The sequence below is a fragment of the Aphelocoma coerulescens genome, chromosome 1A (genome assembly GCF_041296385.1).
Source record: "Aphelocoma coerulescens isolate FSJ_1873_10779 chromosome 1A, UR_Acoe_1.0, whole genome shotgun sequence".
Lineage (NCBI taxonomy): Eukaryota > Metazoa > Chordata > Aves > Passeriformes > Corvidae > Aphelocoma > Aphelocoma coerulescens.
The window spans coordinates 66,157,869-66,181,591 of NC_091014.1; the positions used below are offsets into that span (position 1 = coordinate 66,157,869).

The 23,723-nt window shown below is 40.0% G+C and overlaps 1 protein-coding gene across 1 annotated transcript in view; it reads right to left on the reverse strand.

Moving 5' to 3' along the window:
- The window catches only part of SCUBE1 (signal peptide, CUB domain and EGF like domain containing 1), a 193,972-nt gene that overhangs the window by 31,046 nt on the left and 139,203 nt on the right, over window positions 1–23,723 (reverse strand). Inside the window, exon 9 of the mRNA XM_069003376.1 lies at window positions 16,481–16,603. Coding sequence (XP_068859477.1) covers window positions 16,481–16,603 — 123 coding nt within the window. The remainder of the gene's footprint in view (window positions 1–16,480; window positions 16,604–23,723) is intronic.

The following is a 23,723-nucleotide window of genomic DNA, read 5'->3' on the forward strand; positions in this document are numbered from 1 at the left end:
ATGAAAAGTCAAAATGTTGTGTTTCTGAGGAACCACGGTGGAAAACTTCAGCTTAAGGCTGAAGTTTGTTTTCTATTTTTAGTTGCATTTGGCATAAATTCACATGTAGTCCCAGCTGTCTGAGAACATTTCAGATTTGCTAACGCACTTATTTGACATAAACCACATTTTTTTTACTTTCACTTAGTCAAAAATTCATGCCACATTCACCACTGCAATCAGCATAGGTGACGGTGTCATTTCAGTGTATTAAGAGGGGTCTTCACAGCTGAGCTGTTTGAAGCTTGCAGGGACTACGGGGCTAAATTCACTGCTGGTAGAATTTCCTGCCAGCTTTTCTTAGGGATACTAATGATACACATAAAATCTAAGCAAGGAGCTCCCTACTTCATAGCAGACCCAGTGGAAGTGCCAAGTTCAGGGGTTGGAGCAGGTGACCTCCAAAGGTGTCTTCCAAGCTCCACCATGGATTCATGGGCACACTGGCAGTGCCAGACTTCTCTTTATGGTGTCCTGTGCTGCTGATGGCTCTCCTTCCAGCCCCTGTTTCCATGGCATCAAGGCATCATCTCAGGCTGAATAAAGTCCAATATCTCTTCTAGCAAACCACGTTCTCACCTCCAAAGAGAATGTCTGAACAAAGGAAGCACTCCCTAATTTTTTCCCTAAAAAGGATTCAACTGGAAGAGATTGTGCAATGGTTTAATAAAGGAGCAGGATTTCCCTGGGGTTCTGAGGGAAGCAATTTTTGGCAATAGTGGCCATGCTTGATAATATTAGTTTGGCTAGGTTCCTATTATTTCAAGTCAGCATTTGGATTTTATTGTTGATTTTTCGATCATATGCAGCATTTTTTTTTTTAGCTCAGGCTTTCCCATGTTAAACGATTCCATAATGTTCTTTATTTTTCTTGAATGTAAAGTTTTTTAGTGGGTGTCAGATTGTCAGTACTGCAAAGTAAATTCTTCTATCTCCAGAAGGGAGCTACCAGAGATCGAATTTCTTCTCAGTTTCCTCAAACAGATGTGTCTCAAAGGTGACCTGAGGGAGCAGGGAATAAAGCAGCTCATTTTCCATGCTCATTCAAGTCCCTGCCCTTTCCACTGGTGCTGCCACTAGACTCCCAATTACAGTAGCACCAATTGTTCAGTGGTTTGTGTGATGTGGACACTGACTCATTTGTGGACGTAGAGTGCAGGGCACCCAGAAGCCATCACACAGCAGTGATTTTTGCTAAGCCTGAACCTGAGCTGGATTCTGACCAGCAGCTCTGAAGAGAAAGGCTCCTTTCTGTACTCTGTTTCCAGCCCTTAGATGCAGTACCCTGTATTCCTGATTGTCATTGCTCTAAAATAAATTTCAGAGTAATTAAAAGGAACCAGTGATCAAGAAATCAAAGCGTACAGCAGGACATTTCCAAAAAGCATTAGCATTACAAACAAGCAGCTTAACATCAGACACACACACAGGTGAGACTGGTAAATCCTGCTGGATTTAGAGATGTTTTAGAACTGCAAACTGATGCAGGAACTGCTGTAACTCCCTGACAGAATGAAAACGTGCAAAACTCACTTGCACAGAGGTGTAATTTGAGGGTTGTGGTTATAGAACTGAAGAATTCAATGCCCAGCTTCCCAATTTCACATTAAAAATCTACTTCAAAAATGAGGATTGTCCCATCTCTGTTTTCCTTAATGTAATTTTGTTTGTTAATATTAAGAACAAGTGAAGAAGTTGTTTAGAGGAAACTAATGGTCATCTCAACAGCTTTTCTCTGAGAGATACACTAAGTAGCTAGGTCAATTTATGAAAGTGGGAGCCTCCTTCCAGAACACAGGTCATATATCATAACTGCATATGAGTTTAGTCTTGAGCTTGGAGTAATTTTCAGATGATCAGAAAATAAAAGTGGAAAGGAGAGATCACTGTTATTTGGTGGTGCTATTTGTGCTACAGAGAACAAGACAGGAGTGGCTCAAAGACAATAAAATCTATAACAGGGATGGGCAACAGAGTGCAGACTGTAAAGATTCTGGACACTATAAGCAAAGAACCCATCTTACATTTGATTTGTCTGTGTTCGGTGAGGCAGGACATGAAGTATGCACTAGATCACTGCATACATGCAAAATGGATAAATTAAATGTAAATATACTATTTCAAATAGAAGTAAAACAGAAAAGAAATATTTTTTACTTAGAAATGGAATGTACAATAAAAACAAAAGGAAATATCTATCTCTACCATCAACTCCTTCATCGGTAGAAGTGACTCATGACACCCTGAACGCTGGTAGATCAGTCAAAAATGGTCATTTTTGGTATTACAGCAATACTTGAAGGTGCTATTACAGTTGTGAGTCCATACAGTCCAATCCTCCCAGGAAGTTTAGGTATTCCCTGATTATGGCAGCAAAGATTTTTATCTGTCTCATAACTGCTGCCCAGGCTGCTATGAAGAACATTCACAGCAAGGAATCCGTGGGTTTCAGATTCAGGCGCTGGCGGGGGGTGAGCCCCAGGCTGGGAGCAGTGGCCCAGGTGTCCCGGGGCAGTGAGCACAGCAAAGCCTCTCTCAGGGCGCTGGGGTTATCTCCTAACAAGGCTACACTCTCCTCATGCAAAGGCCCACAAGATATAGTTCTGTTTTGTCCATCTCACACAGCCCTGGTTTATTTTTAACCCCCAAGCCAAAAGTGGACTCAGTGTGGAGCACCCCAGGCCGTGCACACAAGCCAAACTCAAGGTTAGTCAGAATGTTTTGTGTTCACCTTTCTCAGCTTCCAAGTTATCGGCTCCTCTGAGAAACAGAGCCTTTCCTTGTTCTCATTCATTAAGCACACATACATAGAAACTCTAAAGAAGTGTTACATGATGTTTTTAAAATAAACACTAATGCTTTTTTTGTATGTATTTTGGCTGAAAGTTATATTCTGTCTTCTCCTCCTCCCCCCACCTCCAATTTCTGCGGGGAACTGATACCACCCATGTAATGTTGTTCACCTCACAGCCGAGCCAGCCTGGTTTCCAACAATATTTGACAGACATTAGGGAAACCACATATCTTAATCTGAGTGGTTGCTGCACCACAGGGAGTCATGATTCAAGCTACGTTCTCCAACAAATGGTGGTTTAAATTCAATGCTGGGAAGGCATTGTTTTGCTACAGCAGCCATGTGATGGGGTTTCCACCACGTCTCACGTTTTTTGATCCACTGTGACTTAGCCCTGTTCACAGTTAGTAAAAATGCATCCTCCGTGTGAGAATGTAGCTCTCTAATACACAGCCAACCCTGACCAGGAGGAATGGCTCATAGCTAACTTCTCCTTAAGTTTCAAAGCCTACAATAATAAAACCAATGAAAAGGAAGCAGGGAAAGATGTAGTAATGTACAAATCTTCTACTTCATTACCTTCCCACTGAGTGCTTCTGGAGCAGGCTAACACAAAAGGGGAAAAAATAGCCATAACTCCAAGCCTTTAAAAGTAATTGAAAACCCACACCCATTTAGACTTCTCACTGCATTACTGAGTTGCAATCAAGTCATCTTGCTGCTGAGATTTAATTGTTAATAACATACCTAATGGCCTGCAGAAAAAAACCAGATCTGGCATTAATTGCTGTAATTTTAATGGGAATCTAAGTGCCCAGGTAGGACAGTCTCATCTTGTATTTCAGAAATTTGAGTGGGAAACTGTCCATTATAACTAATGTTGACTTGGACCAAAGCATTTATTTATTTAAGAACTTTATTGCTCACAGTTAAGCATGTGATTAGTGAAGACCAAATGTAACCCACTAATCAGGGACTGAAAGACTTCTGAAGGAAATTGATTCTGCTTGCAAGGAAATGTGCTTTTTATTAGAGATGATTTGTTAGAACGCAAAGAGGTAGTAAAACAAATAAATGTATGTAAACAACAAAAGAAAACTGCAATATATGTTTGAGACAGAGTCAATAAATAATTAGAAACCTGTGACTTATTATGTAAGCATCCTAATGAGGTATTTCAAGGATTCAGCAGTACACAGCAAAGTGATTGTTACTCAGCTTCAGGGATAGGCACACAGTATATAGCTGTACTAAGGACAAATATTATCATCTACCTAATTCTACCTCACAGCCTCAGGATCCTGTCTGTATGTTTTTATTCAGTGTATTGAGATCCTGGAAACAGCTTGTTTTCATCCTCCTCCCAGCTTATCTGTACCCACAGTAAGCTTAATAACCCCCTACCTGTGCTCCTGAGGCTGTCACTCTTAGGACAGGCCACGTCCTTCTCTGTCTTCATACAGTACCAAATGCAGCATTAGCACTCCATACAGCTTTGGTGCAAATGCAGTTTAGGGAGCTACAGCTGTCTCTGTTGTTTATCATTTTGGTCTGATCATTTTAGATACTCTCATTTTGCTCTAAGAATATCTGGGCATCACTGACTTCTCCTTTTACTGTGTGTTCTCACACTTCTGCTACATGTCTGAAATTGAATAATGTCTTCCAAGACATAACCCAGTAACTGGACGTTTATTTTGATAGAATGAGTATATTCAATGCCAGCATTAAACACTCATACTCATTTAGTCCAACCTCCTGTACTTAAGCAGCCTCTAGCATTTTGCTTGGTAACCTCCAGAAGCATCCCTGTCCCAGAATGGATTGCCTAGTTGTTTTCCTGAACTGATCCCTTAGTCTTTTCCATCAGCTTAACTTTTAGAGCTCAAATTGGTGTGATCCTTTTTAACTGCTAAATTTTGTAAAGGCCAAATAATTTATCTTAAAAAGTGCAATGCATACCTGGTCCTTTCAGGAATAAGCAGGTATCTCTTTTTAGATTTCTCGTATTTTTTTCTTGGGCCTGAGGTTACAGACAAGAAAGCAGGAAGGATTCGAACTAAGCAGTTCCCTTGGGCTGGCTGACTGCCTCTATTAATTCCTGTGAATTCACCTCAGTTTAAAAGACAGCAATCTTTCACTGGCCCCTTCAGTGTTCGAGGAACTGCAGTAGGCAGATCCTTCTTTGATGCTAAGCACCAAGGGGACCACTCTTCACCCAGCAAACTCATCACCCTCATTAACATCACAGCAACTGGTTTCCCACTATTTACCTCGAAGTTAAAGCAAAGGGAACTGCTTTTAGGAAGAGCAAGACAGCACATTTGGGAAAGTCTTTAAAGGTAAATGGCAGCTTGTTTCCTTTATCTCTGGTATCAGACCTTATCAAAAGAGACCAGTTGCACTTTCTGTGAACCACTGTGCTATCTCTGGGGTTTGAAAACAAACAGAAAGCAGGTTAAAAAACTTGGCAATAAAATTGTAGGCCTAGATTCTTTGCTCCCTCTCCACAGAAAACACAATCTTTTCTTTAGGAACTCTTCCAAGTGAGCTTTGTGTGATCTCACGTAACAACAAATTAATTTTCCCTTCTCTTTTCAATTTCTTTCAAAAATTTCATATTTAGTTTTTCTTCCACACAGAATCCACAAGCTCCTTCTCCTCCACAAGCTTCCCTCAGGACTTACTCTGAGTCTGCAGAAATGGGGCTGTGGAACAACATCTCACTGCAGCAAACGCCTATTCCCTTAACACGTGTGTGTTCCCCCTAACGTGTGCCAAGCCAAGTGACCACCACACATTCCTCTTCCTGTCAGCACTGCAGAGCCAAGTCTGCTCCCAGGCACTATGGTTTTGTTCTGCCTCATGCATCAGCCATGGATCTGCTTGCTTTTGGATCACCAAGAGCTTTGCCCAAGGGGCAGGAAGATTTATGCTTTTGGATGGAAACTGCAGAATCTGGCAATTTCAGCCAGGCAAAAATTGGCAGCCAACTTTGGGGTCTTTGGGGGTTTCTACTGTAGGTGATGGGATGTGGACCAGGGCTTTTTTACATTTCTATAGTGAAATACATCATCATTATCACCACCATTATTATGACATTATTATTTTTCTGCTGTTGGACAAAAAGAAGGATTTCTGATATGTTTCCCTGCAGCAGTATGGAAGACCCTACCATCTGCTATTTTTGGGGGCACCACCAAACTTAAAAACAGAATAATGGTAGAGGATTACTTGATAAATTCGATTTTGGCAGATAATTTCTTCTAATATTTTAAACACAATTGAGCAAAACTACTTGCTAAATCTCAGTCCTGCAAGCAGAGTTGGGGAACAGCAGTGTCAACTTTCCCCATGTAACTGCTGAGGAGGAAAAGGTGCCTGGTCTCAAGTGTCAAGCCAAGTTTCCCTCTTCTTCTGATTCTTCAGCAAAGCTCAATTCTGAATTTGGTCAGCTGTCCTAGTAGAGAGAAGAATGAGAAAACCAATGCTGGCCACCAGAGACAGCTCTGCAGATACTTTCAAATAGAGAAGTTAAAAAAAGAAAGTTTTTTTTTTTTTTTTGCAGGTAAGAAAGTTTGCCTGGTCTCTCATGGAACATGGGAAAAACCTACTAATAACTAGACACAATGGTATAAAATTAGTAAATCTGTCCAAGGTCACAGGCACAAAGTGAGCCTAGGGAGGTGTTCTATAAAGGCATTTGTAAGAGCAGATTTCAAATTGGTACTGGTTTTCTCTGTTGAGCACATCACACTTAACCTCACCATAAGCTCCTGGCAGTTCTCTCATCCTGCTTTTACTCCTTGCTGCTATCTTTGTGAATAACAACTTATAAAAGGATTTCCAAACGATTTTTAAAACATATAAAAAAGCACTATAGGGATCTGAACCTGAGTAAAGCACCATTATCTTCTAACAACCAAAGCTAATAGCATAAAAAATGCCTAAGTACACTTAACAGTATTATTCATTTTTACAACCTATTACTGTTAAAATCAATAGGAAATGAGTTAAGCTAAGCATTTTGGCAGATCATAGGAACTGCAAAATATACTCTTGACTGCACCACCATCCTCAACACATCTCTGACACTGAACTTATATGCTTTATAGCTTCCTCACATTACGTACAGATTGTCTTTGACATAAGATTTTGAAACAGAAGTATTTATGGTATGAAAATAAAGATCCTCTTGAGCCAATTTGTATTTCTCTATGTGACAATTGGACACAACCACTTCCCAGCAACACAAGGTCCTCCAGGCTTTGAGGGCTGAATCTGCTGTGACATGAAGTGAAAGAGATAACTGTGAACAAAAAAGCAAAAGCCTAATTTTCATTCTTGAACATCTTGAAAGTGGAGACAGAAGTTGTGTCAATACTTAGACTTCCCAGACATTATCCTTGCTCTTGGGCCTATGCTCACCTGTCCTAGCTCCTCCCCATCCCTCTCCATTACTTGAGAGCTTTGTTGTGCTCAGCTTCCTTTGTTAATCTCGGGAACCCAGCAGGAGGCAATTGGCTTTGGCTCCTATTACATTTATCCTCCCACCATTGTTTTGCTAGGACAACCTAAAATGCAATTAAAGTCAATACTTTTTCCAATTTTTTTTTTAAGAAAAGAAGTACTTTTATCAAGACATTGCCAAGATTTTATAAGCAAATGTATAATTTTCCAGTATCAATCATTTCCCAAGGCAAAGGCAAGCTGAGTTATCCACTGCTATTATAGGAATAAACTGTGCTACTTCGTCAAGAGCTTGGGGTGGGGGAAGCCATATATCAAGAGAAGTGCATTAAAAGAAACTTCAGGCAGGTTTATTTGTTTTCCTACAAACATAAATATGTTTACTCGTCTGCACTCTGCTCAAGCCACTATTTATACAGCAACTCTGTAAGAGCAGCCTAACAGCCTGAGGAGAACATAATAAAGGCTTTACCCCTTCTGCATCAAGGAAGAAATATTCCCCCCATCCTGCAATACATTTGATTTTTAGCTGTATTTTTGAAAAGAGGAAACTGTTCGCTTTGCTAAGGTGTTGTCTCCATCACCCTTTAGTAGGAGCTGCTAGTGAGACTTCTGGAAGGAACAAGGGACTAGTCTGGGTGAAAACATGCCTGGTGTTACTTGACAGGGCTGAAGAGCAAGTACAACAACACAGTTTCGATTTTCAGCTGAGAACTCAAATGCAGCACTTCCTTTCACCTCCTGTGGACCTGTGCATTCCCAGCTTACTTCAAGCTCTTGCTGAAGTCAAGGGACCACTGAATATACACAAGACTTGCTGTTCTCTGGCTCTGCCTCAAAGGCTTGCTTAAAACCCTGCCCAGAAAGGCTGGCCTCTGCAGAGTCCTGGCAGGTATCCCTCTGAAAACACCAACACTATGGTTTGCAAATATGCATCAAAAATCCTCCACCCAGCAAAACCCCAGAAGACACTCCTCCATTCCACTGACTCAATATTTGAGCTTAGATTTTTGGTTTTATTTCACCTGTTGTAACTGAGGTCTCATCTCCAAGTTAGCAAAACAAAGAGTAGCAGTTCATAACATGGCTAACAGAAGAAAATCACACTCCTTTGTTTCAACAGGTTAGACTTTTATTCTCATTAGAAGGAAATAAGCAAACCAGAGCACTTTTAGAGGGCCCAGGAATGTAGATGCAAGCACAGAAAAATGAAACTCTTTTTAATATTTGGGATAGAGTTGTCATTTTATTGCAATTCTGTTTAGCACTCAGGGTAAAGGCTGTCTGACCATAATCAGTGTAACTAAATGCTTGAGGGCAGTAATATGGCATTAATGTGCAGTAGTGGAGAATAGATATACACATATAGTCTTTCTCTGATTCTCTTTAAAAACAATTCCTATTGAATTACAGCTTTCAGCACGATTTATCAACAGATTATTGTTTGTGGAAGAATGCTACCTTCCTGCACAAACTATTCCAAGGCTGACTCATATCCTGGTAATTCATTAATACATAACATGATTCCAGTCCAGTAAAGTAATTTCTGCACTATACAAGTCATAAATCCTACAACATCAACTGAAAAATATATCTCAAATTCTCTTTCTAAACACTAATGGAACGTTTTGCTTGGCTTCCCACACACATCATCAACAGGAGGGGGCCAGACACAGCAGTAAAAAGCAATTTGATAGCAGTATACTTTATAGAGTTTAACAGTATAAGAGCTACCATACTGAATGAGACCTGAGGTCAAACTAATCTACTATCTAACTTCCAACAGTAGCCTGTGTCAGAAGCTTCATGGGAAAACAGAAGTGGAATAATCTGTCCCATCTGCCCTCTCCACATTAGGTCCCATTGTATTAGAAAGTGATTTAAAGCCTAGATTGTGAGGTTTAATATGCCTTCCAAGAAGCAGCAACCAAAGAACATTCCCCTTTAACTTATGAAAACACTGCTGCAGAGGGGAGAACCGGAGGTGGAGGGATGTGTTTGTTTTCATGTTTCAGCAGACTTAATTGCTACAACCAACACTGCAGATACTATCACTTGGCAAACAGACTTGTACTGGCTAGAGATGTTTTTACTTCATACCTGGGGCATTTATTGTTTCTGGGTATGATCTTGCAACCCTTTTTTCTCACAGAGGCAGACTGTACCAATATTCACAGTCTCACTGACACCCAGTGTAACAGAAAGGATTTGAGAAGTATTCCTTTCATTGACAGTGTAACATGTTGCTTACCCAGTGGAGTATTTTTTAATCTTGATGCGAGAAGCAATATGGTGCTTGTCATAAGCGAGATATTTTTGTAAGGCTCAGTGGTGCAGAATGCCATAGAGAAAATCTGCGTAGGGAATGAACATCATCAGTGACAGGGAACTCATCCCGAATTTTCTTTCTCTGAGCTAGTCTGATTTCCACAAGCAGCTCCCAGTATCTCCTCCAGAGCATCACTGCCTGGTTCCTGAGCTACACTGCCCTGGCAGCTGAACCAGCACTGTTGTCTATATGAAGACTTCACACAATTAAAACACACTGGGACCAGACTCAGCTGGACTGGATGAAAATCAGCCTGTAACAAGCCAATGTATTTTATATGTTAGGGCACATCTGTCCGGTGTGGATGGGTGTATGAGTGCATCTAGGCAGGATCCCTCTCCTTCATGTGTATCACAGAAATGAATGTTGATAGGGGCATGGCCTGATCTCTCCATCCCTCCCTCTCATTATCCACCTCTGCACGGGCACTGAATCACCCTGTTCCAGTGGTACAAGGTAACAAGGACCAGCAGGTTCCTTCAGTGTGACAGCACTGTAACTCTGCTCAGTACAGTAGCCTTCTCTTTGATGTACATGAGAGCAAAATGAAGCCCTGAATATTTTCTCTGACTGCTGAAGACCTCAAATAACAGCGAATGCACATGCAATCTCAGGCAAAAGACAATGAGGGGACATAGAAACCTGCTTGCTCCTCACTCCCGACAGCAAACACTCTCTGTGGGATCCCCATTGCCACCTCCCTCCCCAGGACACAGGCAGCAGAGCCTCATGGCTTCCTAGTGCTCTCCACCCATTACTCTTCAGTCCTGACCATGAGGGTGACAACCTCTGAGTATGAGGGTTCAGCTAAAAATGTTTTTTAAATACTAAGACAAAACCCCACTCCAGGCAGTAAAATTTCTGCTTGTGCCCTCTTTATGCCACCTCATCTGGCTGTGAAGCTCTATGTTATTGCCACTTCGGAAAGAAGAGGAAGGCTAAACAATGTTATTTTTATTGAACACTTGCTTTTCTCTGTAATGGGGGAAGAAGAGGAAGGAGAGGGGGTAGACCAACAATGCAACTTTCCACCCCTTTTCACTGGAAAGTTGGCCAAACCATGCTGACACATTGAATCTGAGGGGCCAGATGCTCCAGCCCTGACTTCTATGCTCTGATGTGTTTTGTTACCTTAGAGGAGTGATTGTGTCCTGTATTAACCAATGCAAGGGCTGTACCCTCGTCCTGGATATGTGATTAGGACAAGGCCTGTTGCTTTGGGTTACATGATCAAATGTGAGTGACAGGTCACTGTCATGTAACCCAAGGGTGCAAACCTCTTTGGCTATTTTTTAGTTCTTAATTTGGTTACTCTCTGTAAAAGATGGCTGGAGATTCAGTGCTGCTGGTGTGGATACACTGATTATTTGGGATTAAACTGGTCCTGTACATCCAGATTTATCATCAATAGTTCCATACAGAAGAGTATAATGAGATCTTTGTAGCTAATCTTTATGGGCTTCTTTAGGCCAAAAAAAAATTCCCACAAACACTTTCTATTTGTCCTTCCCTGTATGATTAATCCCTCATTTCATACCCATTTTCAAAATGGAGATACTGTGCTGGGAGATCTAAATCTTACCCTGGGAAGGCAAATAGTGCATATTTCATACAATAAGTAAAATTATGGACATTATGAGATGTGATTACCTACCCAGTTAATAGGGCAATGTTTCAAGACCACGCCTGCAGGATCCTTGGATCACAGACAACTACTGTATTTTTCAAGGTGTTACTTTTCTTTCTCTCATTCTGGGATGAAAGAAGGCTTCTCCTGACACTAGGCATTGGAAGCCCTGTGTAAAGCATCCCTCTAGTAACAGATATGCAGAGACATAAAACAAAAACCAAACCAAAAAAAAAACCCAGGAAACAAAAAATCCAGAGCTGGACAAGGCTTGAGGTGTATTGCAGGACAGCACTGCAAAATGCTGCCAGTTACTAGGGAAACTGCTTCAATATCTGCTCACAGCATCACTGCTCTAGCCACTACTTCCAGCTGCCCCATTGCACGAGCATCGAGTCTTGAGGAATACTTGGTCTGGAAGTGAAGCTGAGTAGCTGAGGTACAGAGGGACACAAGAAGCACATTTGTTTTAAATGAAAGAAAAGTACAAATATCAAATATGATGGTGTAAATGCTCCTGTCTTGTAGTGAGAGCAAAAACCACCTCAAATCAGCTGTACTTGGAGCTCTACTGGAGAATTTTGCAGCTATCCAAATCTAGCAAAAGGTGCCCATAGAAAATCACTAGAGGGAAAATTCAATTATTCATGAAGCAATCGGGCAAATTCTGTTTGGGATTTCCTATTGTAGAAACATACATCACTGAATCTCCTTTGGACAGACACCAGCACTATCAACAGCAGACTGTGAGACCCTGTGTTCCAGTGCCTGCCTACAAAAGGGTCAATTGCATTTGTTTAAAATCTGGTAGGAAGGTAGTAAAGAATAACTAACAGTCAAACAGGCAATACTTCAAAGCAAATAAAAAATGCTGTCACCTATGGCCCTAAAGAAGGCCCAAAAAAGCCAGATGGCCCATGCAGGTATTCCATATGCCCTGGAGGTACTGTTCCCTGGTGGACAGTCATCTCCTTTTATTACAGTGGCTGTATCAATTCAAATGGCTGGAGAGAAGGCAACTAGAGCAGACTTTATCATGTCTGTGATATCATCAAACCCCACTTAAAGCCTACTCTGGAGGCTGTTAAGTGGACCAGAATGATGCAAATGCCTTGAGCTTTTGCCCCCTGCAAAAGTTTAAATGCCTCAGAGTAGGAAGATTTGTCTCTTTTTTGAACTAAGGTGGTGAGAGGCAGAGGGTGAGTGTGGATTTAGCAGCCCAAAATATTCCATGTTGATCACTGGATGTTCCCACTAAAAGCACTTTTTTTTCCCTCAAGGTAATGCATCTTTCTATCTCTGCAACTCCCTGGAGAGATTTGTAACAAAGTGTGTGCTGTCTCTCACTGTCGTGCTTTGCAAAAAGCAATTCCTAGAGCAGGAAGACAAAATTATTTACGACAGAATTTCACACATTTTTCTGGGTGCTTAATGAAGCTTGAACTTGAGCAGAGCAGAGAGACTGCTTATTGTTGATTTTTTTTCGAGATCACTGCACAACAAACAGAAACTGAATAAGCAATTAAGTTAACTGGCTCTAAAACTCATACTGGCTGAGGATTAAGGTAATTATGTCTGAGCTTACACACATTCATTGCAGCTTTATTTCATTGCAGCAAGTCTTGCCTGCTTGCTTGTTGCTGATGTCATTCTAGAACTGATCTGAGTTGTTGTCCTTCTATTAATTACCAAAAAGGTTACAAACACAAGCTCTCCTTGCTATAATATAGCTATGTTATTTTTACTACATGTTCAAAGGAGATGCAGACCTCTTTTGCTAGGTTTATACAAACAGATCCAACTGCTTCTTCCTGCACCGAAGAATTAACAATACTTTAGACTTAAGGGATCAATTAAAGTAATACACAATAGATGGGTTTGGTATTGTCATACAGTGATTTCCCTGTCAAAGGGGGCAAAAAAAAAAATCTATTTTTAAGTCTGTGTGAAAGAAGAGACTCTGGGAAAACAGTATCAGTCTCCACAATATTACTGGCAGGGCAGTATGGATTCTTCACCTTCTGGGTTACAAATAAGTTTCCCTTTAAATGGCTGGAATGCAGGGGAGGGGAAAAGAAGGGAACCCCCCCACATTCTCCTTGTCTAACAAGGAGCCACAGCGTGAGAACCACTCCCTAGCAGAAGTAATCTGTGATTGACAATGGTTTTCTTTGCAGCCAGGGCTAAAAATGGTTTAGCTGCAAACAGACAAATGCAGAACATTTTAAGGCTCTTTCCAATGGCTAGGGCTGCTCATACAAGCACTCAAAATGCAGGGTGGCACCAAGAGAGCACCAAGCACCAGAGTTCCTGAAAAATCAAGGAATTCTCGTATCAGGATATGAGCACAAACACAAGAGAATAACAATACCTTGTAATGGGCAAAATAGCAGGGGTAGATTCACAAAAACTGGAGGTTTATTCTCTGGGCAGTTCAAGTATTTATATGTGTGATCTTAGGCATTTAGGCAAGCTGCTGTACTTGGCTTCACCCTTCCTGCCTGAAAACTGAAAGAGAAATACTTTCCTCTTCACAGAGAGCATGAATGTGGGGAAGGCACTTGGTACGACCGGGCTGGGAGCTCTGCAAACAACCAGAACAAAGTCTGCGACTGATACAATTTCCCTGTACTCTCAAAGTCAGCTCTGAGGTCTACAATAAAATGAAGGAAATTAGGTGAGGCGTGACAACTTCAGAATTTCACTGGGAATATGAAGGAATTTTATATTGAAATATGTAGAACTGGTTTGTGCTGATATTAATGATGAACATGTTTGGAGATGAATGCTCTATACACTGGGGAGGCCACCTGAACTAAATAGGACCCAGTCCCAAACAATGCCGATTTCTAAGGTCCTAAATGAGTGTTTTGTAAACATGTTGATTAGTAACTGAAAGAAATCTTTATTTTAAAAAATGAAAACCAGAAGAGAAGGGCAGTGTTGACAGAAAGATCATAAATCATGGAAACTCTATTATGAATCAAAACAACAGATGTAACATGAACAACAGCATCTTTTATAAACAGAAATTAGACTGTTCTGTTTCACTCACTGGAAAGGCTAATATGCCTAAAATAAATTTCCCTGAATCTCTCATTAATGTTTTACGGTCAGCGTTGACCGGCTGTTACAAAAAACAAAATGTGGATGATTTATATCCCAGAAGAGTCACTAACCCCAACCCACATTTTCCTGACAGACCTGGTATTAATAACTATAACCACTTCCCCTGACTATATTCTTCTTGCAGCGGAAGAAGCCAAGTGCAGGTGATTCATACATCGGTGATTTCTTGCTCTATATTCACTTTCCTTCTCTTTTTATTAGCAGGCTTACTGACTGCTTGAGTCACCAATTATCACCTTAAGCACCAGACAGGAACTAAATTATCACAGTGATCCTCCACAAAGCAGGCATCACACCATGTTTGCTGGGGCCCAAATACCTCAGACTTCAAACAGGAAATGACTTTGTCCTCCCCATTTCATGGTATGAAGAACCAGAGTTTCTGGGATGAAGGAACTTGTCCAGCCCAAAAACTCTCTGGGCTTGCACTAATCTATCTGTTACAGCAACAGATAAACCACATTATCAGTCAATGTACCATGTAGAGGCAAGACTGAGTGCCTGCCCTTCGTCACTGGCAGTGGGAAAAGCAGGATGGCCAGATCATGGTTATACTTCCATGTCTGAGCACGTGAGGGGGAGAAGATCAGCTACTACTTTAGCCCTTGCATGGTGTGTATTGGTACCGGTAACTCTCTCATTCTGCAGCTCTGGCTCGTGACAAAACAAAACACACTTTAACAGTATTTACAGAGCTGCTTCTAGATTCTCACTATCACCACAGAAACCTGATCATTTACAGGGAGCTTTTAAAGCCTACTATTAACCCTCTGCATAATGAACAAATAAATTCTGCACCAGCTCTTGCCTAACTTTTCCCGAATTTCTTCCTGCTGTAATAACATTCAGTTCAGTGGTGAAACCTCTGACTGATACCACAGTGAGAGCATGTCATCACACATGAAATTCATGAACAAGGTCTTCCCAACCATCTCTAAATACATCATGAAGAGAACGTTTCTTTTTAATATTCTGTCCCTGTTTTTAGCAGGTAAATCAAAACCTGGCAACTTCCCCGTGTCTGACATGATCCTAACGTGTTATTTCTGCTGAATCATGTTGCACTAGCTGGGCTAATCTCAGCTCTTTCCATCCTGCCCAGCTTGAAACCAACCTTTCACTAACTCCTTTGTGCCTAATCACACAGTCAGGGTGGAGGTGGCTTCTCAAATGATGGATGGAAGTACCAATGAGAAGCAATGGAAAAATTTTGAATGACACATATATCTTAAGATCGTGGTTTCCCTATTGCAGATAAACAAAGAAACTCTAAAATACTAATGCTGTTTTGGACTTCATAACTTTTACTTATTCAAAACCCATGCAAACAATCATGTATTAATAAAACAGCAATTTCTGCATAAAATTTTAATTGAATACATCATCCTTCCCTTTCTCTCTCTATTGATGCATGCTCATCTTTCTAGCCTTTTCCAGAAGTTTTTTAAAAGGTAAAGCTACAGAGTTTAAATGCCATTTCTCCAAAGGTACATGGTCAGTACTTGGAAATGGCTATGCTTTTAATTAGCCATAGAATACATAACATCAGATGACTTAGATAACAAATCATGCCATGCACAGGAAACAATATAAAACACACTTCATTTGAATTCCCACAAAATGCCACCATTATCCCTTCATAAACAGTTTCTCTCAGGAAAAGGTGAGCTCATGAATTAAATCCTTTTTTTTTTTTTAGTTTAAATCTTGCAAACACTGTATTACAGTCGTTTACTCTAAATGACTCTGGTCTACATAAGCTAAGCCTCTGTCCCATTCAGATCATAGCAAATGAGAGGATTTGAACATAAGACTCTTTGCCTGAGGCTATTCCACTATGCCACTTGGATTTTTACACTTCAACAGGACACTGGCATTCCTACTACAAAAAACATTGAAACAAGACATTTCCAATAATCTTCTAATCCCACCTCAGAAAACAGAAATCTCACAGTTGTTTTCTAACCTTACTTCCTATAACAGTTAACAATTAAAACCTGCAGTACAAATGACTTAAGTATAAAAACAACAAAAAAAATCCACTGGAAATGACATCCTCATTACATGAAGAGTAAGGTTAATGAGGTATTACCTTGGCAGGTCCTTTCATCTGTGAGCAGTTTATAGCCTTTCTGGCAGCTGCACTCAAAGCTGCCAACCGTGTTTCGGCAGAAATGGTCACAGCCACCATTGTTTACCAAACACTCATCAATATCTGCAAAGAATGAACAGCAAAAATTTAGTTCATGACAGAAATTCAGTCATTTAGGGCAGAAATACAGGAATACACTCAGATCCCCAAGGAGGCTGCTGTCCCTGTTGGGAACCAGGCTGGTCAGATGTGTTCCTTCCCAGACCTATCTCACAAGGCTTACAAGGAGAGCTATGGGCTGAGCTGTTCAGGAGACAGAGGTTTTTCTCTCAGAACTGGAACCAACAGATGACCCAAGCTGAGGTACTTTGGTGTTAGGGAACATTCAGGGAAGCTTCTCTGTAGATGGAGTGCTCTGCCTGACAGCAGACTTCAACCTGTGAAGGACGTGAATCTTTTACCTTGTATAGGAACTATCAAAACATAAGAACACATGAAAAATTGAAATAATAACAAACATGAAGTAAAAGATACTTGAATTCTGAAAAAATGCTTCTATTACCCTTACACAAACAAATGCCAGGACACATTTTTCAGAATGAGCACTATATGCTATTTTGCTGATTATTCAGTGACACAGTGACACAGTGTCACCTCTTTTCATGTGTCAAACTTTTTTCACTTGGTGTAGCAGAAAAGGAGCTAACTGTGAGTGCACGTGAAAGGTTGCTTCTTCAGTTATTCTGAAGGTAGAGCACCTATTGCCTTTATTTGAAAGCCATATATATATATATATATATATATATATATAAGTATATATATATGTATGAAGGACAGGATCAATGGCTCTTACTTCAAATAATGATGACAAAGTGGACTGATGAACTTGGTAAGACCTCTGTTCTGAATTTCATACTGATGATTCTACTTTGTGCCCCTTTTAACTTCTCCCAAAGGTCTTGAAGAACTGGAATGACCACTCCCTTTTCTAATCCATCAAAGGTTATGCAGTAAGTATATAACAGGCCAAAACCCCTCATTTGAAATACAGGGCATCTTTCCATCCTTCCCTGACTATAAAACCATGGATCCATGTTTATTTGAAAAAGGAAAAAAAAAGTACTTTTACTTTTTTTCAGGAGAAGAGCAGTGCCAAAAAATAGCTCTTTTTATGAATACATACAGTGAAGAAGTAATATGACATTGAGCCTTGGCTGCCCACTTCTGGAATTGAAAACGAGATCTTTCAGGAAACTAAATGGAGAGTGATGTTTTCTTTTGAAAAGTTTCTTGCTATAAGAGCTTTGAAACTTTGAGGTAACAGCTGGCCATTTAAAGAGCAAATCTTGAAAAATGCAAATCTAAATGCCAAAAGGTCTAACATATGGAGATGGAAATTTATCAAAACCAGCAAGATGATAGGGAATGAAGGGCATGTTTTAAAAATTATTTGAATTTAGGAGGATTCTTAGTGAAAGTAATTCATCAATTTTTGGAAACATATGATTCCAACATGGGAAAGTGGCATGGTGCTTACCACATTTCTGCATGTAAAATATAAACAGCAGCAAGAGGAGTGAGGTGGTAAATCTAAAAACTCTAACACCTGAGAGGCAAATTCAGCCATCATTTCTAAACAGCACTTTGTTACACACACCCTGACAGAAATATGTCCAGGACTCAAATAAGCAAGAAAAATGTATATTGTTATAAAGGTTTTCTTATGAATTGCAGTTAAGGCAAGAAGATAGGAAATTTGTTCTCAGACCCTCTGAACTAATACCTCTGCTCATTACTTTTGTGTCTGGTTCTGCAGAGGAGTGGCTTTTGCATTCAATCCAGTTAAAAGAATGAGGGTAAATTGTAGGCAGCAGCTGTGGAACGCCCTGAAAGCTTTGCACAAAGCCAGCTCAATTCTTTGTGTCTTGGGTAATGAAGTTCCCAAAGTGCTCCAAAATCAGGAGTCTGTTTGTTGTCTGCGCTGCTCCAGTTCTGGCATTTGGCTGGCCAACAGCAGATAACCCTGGGCTCCCAACCTGATAAATCTGATGAAGAACACACTGAGGGTCACTCTATGTAATACCGTGAGGCTGGAGGCAGCAACCTTTTTGGATTCAGCTGTGATCATCTGCACAGGTCAAGATGGCAGTGAAAACACAAGAATTTTTGGTCCAGTTCCTGCAGCCTGGCATTTCCTTTGGTAGAAGTGATTCCTAACAGCTCTCTAATGTGCAGCTGGGACTGTGGTGTGGGCCTTAGGATGGATCACCACAAAAAGTCCCATCCTTCTGCACAGCACAGGTGTACCTAACTACAGTTTAGCTTGCCCTGACAAAACTGTGGGATAAATGGAATTGTGAATTAAAATTACTAATACATTATGCATTGTAAACACACAGAACAGTCATCCATCATGAGGAAGATATCTTTTACCAGTGATAAGAACAATATGACCTCTAGGCTACTCTGCTGCCTGAGAGAAGTCAAAATTACTTGCAGCCTGTCAAACACCATTCTGGAGTAACGATTGATGTTTTAAATGATGGCCCCTGGATTTCACATGTTAAATTCCAAATTCCAATCTCTTTTCAGGGTCTCTCACGACCATAAGGGGCAAAAATGAAACCCTGCTGGCATCAGAGTGTAGATTTTAGGCTGTTAATAACTGTAATTCCACTGACAATGAAGCATATTAGCTTTACACCAGCAATGCTTTGGAATAATTCTGAACCAGGATCTGGGTAAAACCTGGGAGAGTCTACAGGAAAAGAAAGTATTTATTCATTTCTTCTAACTGGAAAACATGACATGACCTTTTGAAACAGGAACCATCAAAACAGAATAGAGGTCAAAACTGTTAGCTGCAAAAACATTCTAAATAACATAAACAGTGCCAGTGTCTCTGCTTTCACTGTATTTCTTTCCATGGCCATAGCGAGACTGACAAGGCATGTAAAAATTATTTCACTCTGTGGAGAGCAGTACATTGCTGCATTTTACTTGGAAGAGAGCAGTATCCAACTGTATGTATCATGTCTAACTGGTTCAGAGAAATTGCAAAAAAAGTCTGTATCCCCACTATTTTTATTTCCTTGGCTATAAATAACTTGTGTTATGAGCCATGTGAAAATATTCCACTGTGTGAGAAGGTGAGGCCCCATGTATCTTTAAACTCACTGGTACCCAACTTTGTCAAGTGCCTCTTTGAACTTCTCAGAGGGGTAAGCATGTCTGCCTCTCATGCAGGGGAAAAATACACAGTGGAAACCCATTGTGGTGTCTCTACCAGCTTGGACATTATTTAGTCAAATATTGCCCTACTATTATTGGGACTGTCTGTGAAGCAGTCATAAACCTGCTGTCTTCAAACATAGTTCTCAAGTGGCTCCTTATGATGCAGGCTGCAGAAGAATAGCTCCAACTTCCCACAGGCTCTGCTGCCCTTTATCCTCAGGAACACAAAAGGATGGAAAGAGCTCTATTCCTCCATGGGGGCTGTACATAAAATGCCCTGATGATACTGTGAGAGTCATATCAGACTAGGAGATCTGATGGGCTTGCAGCTCATTGGCAATAAAATCCCAAGGGATTTCTCCTAATGCAGTAGGTCAATATTGTTAAATGATACCTTGCTCATACAAGTTGATGATCTGCTACAAAATACCAAAGGATGTGGCAAGTACAAATGGGATACGTGTGGATATGAAAATACAGGCCAATGAGAAGCCACAGAAGCATTAAAAATTATGGTAAAAACTGTCAGGTGAAGGTATGGTGTAACAGCCAACTCAGCACTCAAGCCTCCTGTTAGCTCTGAAAATGGTTCCTTCAAATCCCATGCAATTAATTACAAACAAAAGCAAAGATAAGATTTGCAACAAGGAAGCTAACACCTTCTTTAAAGTTGTAATATTTGAAGGGAAAAAAACCCAATTGCAAATATTTGTCTGGAGATGGAGCTCAGCAACACCATCACAAAAGCTGTGCATTTGTGTGAACCCAGAAACAACCCCTGGGTTTGTAAATATAATATAATATAATATAATATAATATAATATAATATAATATAATATAATATAATATAATATAATATCATATCATATCATATCATATCATATCATATCATATCACATAATATAATATATCATATCATATCATATATCATATCATAATATATATACAAATAGTAATAATAGTAATAATAATAATATCTAATATTATTTTTTCTGAGGATCTCAAAATTTGAGGAAGGCAGTGGAATCAGCTTTAAATAAAGCTTTTCAGCTTTAAATAGAAGCATAGGAACTCAGAGACTTTGTGCTAAGTTGCACAGCTACAATTTGACTCGGCTAAGCAGGCAGACTGTTATTTTTCTTTTCATGATCTTTGAAGGTTAATGGGAATGCCTGCTCCTGTTCCACTTACACTTTTTGAAGCTCTGCTCAGTGTAATGCATGTTTGGAAGGAGCTGGTTCTGATCAGGGTGCATGTATGCACTTGTGTGTGCACATATAAACCCACAGAGATTTGCCTCGCTGCATACAACCCAGGGAACAAATTAAAAAGTAGGGATTTTAGGCAACTTAGAACTTAACATTTCACATAAGCTGCTTAAAGGCAACTGAAAGGGTAATCAACATGCAATCTTCACTTAGCTGTTGAACAATGATGGAGATGGAGATTTCCAGAGCCTCATCAGAGGCGGAAGTGAGGATCCTCCTTTCAATGGCTGGACAAATATTTGAACTGATTGTGTCTGTCTAATCCTTTGCAGATTTAAAATGCTACCTAGCTCCAGGAAAATAATATACTCCCAGATTAACCTAAAATAATTACAGAAACTTTATAACCTTCTTGGTTTTTATAATGAAAGCCAGCATGTTGGAATTAGTAATGCTATTACCAGTGTACAGTGGACATCAATATAAATATATCAATATAAATATATTTTCTGCAAGGTGGGCTGATTTCTTTTTATTCCCTGATTTCCTAATTTTTCCTTGCTTTTCTTTCCTTGTTCTTTCTCATGGTTTTACAAATCACCACCGTCCCCTAAAAACTGGAACTAGTGTTGCCTTGTTGACACAGATATTAGTTCCCTGATGCACACAGACCACAAAGTACTTTATAAAGCAGCCACAAAACTTTTTAACCCCATGCCAGAGGTGGGGAAATAGAGGAACAGAAAAACAAACTAACTCATCCACACTTGAATCCAAGCCCAGTGTACAACTCAGCAGGTTACCCTGGGGTGCCAATCCACACAGGCTTGCACAAAACACCTTGTACTGCATGCTGTTCTACATCACAAATATTACAGAGCCACCAATGCTCAGACTGAAATTATTTTGATATTTGCCTGCCACTTCTCAATAAAACTTGTAAACTCAGGATTAAGGTAAGCATAAGCTACCAGGCTCCACTTGCAATACTCTAAAAGTAATATTCCATAGCATCTTAAATGCATGCCAGGGATATAAGGCAGAAAGATAATTTCAAATCCCCAGATTCATTGGATCAGTGCCACTATGAGAAAATCTAAATAAAAGTAGAACACAGGCTCTGCTGTTCCATCGAGAAGCATCAAGCCAGCTGTTGTGTGGTTAGTTTCCAGGGAGTTGTAAGTCCAAGTTCCAGTTTTGCAATGGATTTATCCAACATTTGGGCAAGGTGTAACACTTCCCTGCTTTACTTCATCTTTAAAATTGGGGATTGGCAAGTATCACTCGATATTTTCAGGACCAATACTTTAAAATGCACTATTATTGAACAAGGTGTTATGAATCCAAGTCATTTGCTGTCAAAATTTTTAAGTCAAATTACAGGTGTTTTTAATTTCTGGTCTGGGCTTCAGAATGGTTTGATCCAGCAGCAGGTTCCATGCTGGTAGCACTTTACACTGGAAGATTTTGTGAATGTCTGCAGGACTGTTAGGGCCATGTTTACTTTAGCAGGTACAATTGCTGTTCCACCACTCTACCTGAAACTGCACAGTTCACTGCCTCTCACGTTTCAGGGAGGAATAATTCTGTTTATGCAGTGCCTTCTACTTGAGGATTTCAAAGGCCAGCAGCTTATTATCTGCATTACATTAAACCTACACAACACTTCTGCAGGAGAGATACATTTAATTAATTCTTCTTTAACAAATGTGAAACTGAGGCAGGTAGGATAGTGTGTGACTCGCCTGCATCAGATAGCTACAAAATGAAATAAAGCATATATTATAGCACCTCTAATTTGAGTTCTGTGCTTCAACAACATCCTCATTTTCCCTCCCACAGTGCTAATTAACTGTAAAGTATGATAGTCATTACTGAACTGAAGTTCCACTAAGTAGCAACGAAGACTCTCTGTTTAATTAGCTTTATAGCTAGGTTGTGGGACAAGGCATTTTCCTAATTAACAGGATTAAATCTAGACTGGGCAGACAGGAATGAGTGTAATTAAAATTTAATCTCCCTCATCCTGAAAACAGGCTGCCCACAAAATAGAGAGCTTTGTGTAAATGCTCTTAGAGCATGGAAAGGTTGAGGCAGGTTTCAACACATTTCCCTCATGTCACTTTCTCAATTTTCACCTGTTATCTTCGCAATTTCACGAAGGAACCTGTCTTCCAACACAGATGGTAATCTGTCACATATGGATTTAGGTGTCAGCTATTCTCCTCCAGGACATATCCACTCTGACATTATCCACCAACCAATCAATAAAAGAGTCTGCCAGGCTGCCAAGAGATCAATCACCTTGTAAAACAAACATTATGTCCTATTATTTTCTTATTACAGTTAATTAGATTTATAAAACACAAAAACCTTTGCAGGTGAAAAACTCAGAAATGCTGTCATAATAGGTTAGGCCCAGATTTCTCATTTGTAAAAGGGAAGGGATTTACTAAATCTAATGTGAAAAGAAAGGATTTTCATTTAAAAATTTTGCTGAACACTGAATTCTTTTCTAAACTTAAAAACATGTTAGTGCAATGCTATGAACCCAAACAGTGCAAGCTGTCTGAGGCTGTGACACCAGAATGTGAAGGGCACTGGAGACATAAAGATACAGACTGATAGTCTTTTACTGTCTAGGCTGAGCTAAATGCTAGAACTACCCCTCCTCCCCATGGCCTCCCAGCCAAAAGAACAGATAAACCTCACAGAAATCCCAGGAAATAAAACTACTTTCCTCCTCCTGTATAATTTTATCAGTCAAAATGCTTTTGTCAGTCAAAATGCTTCTTATAAAA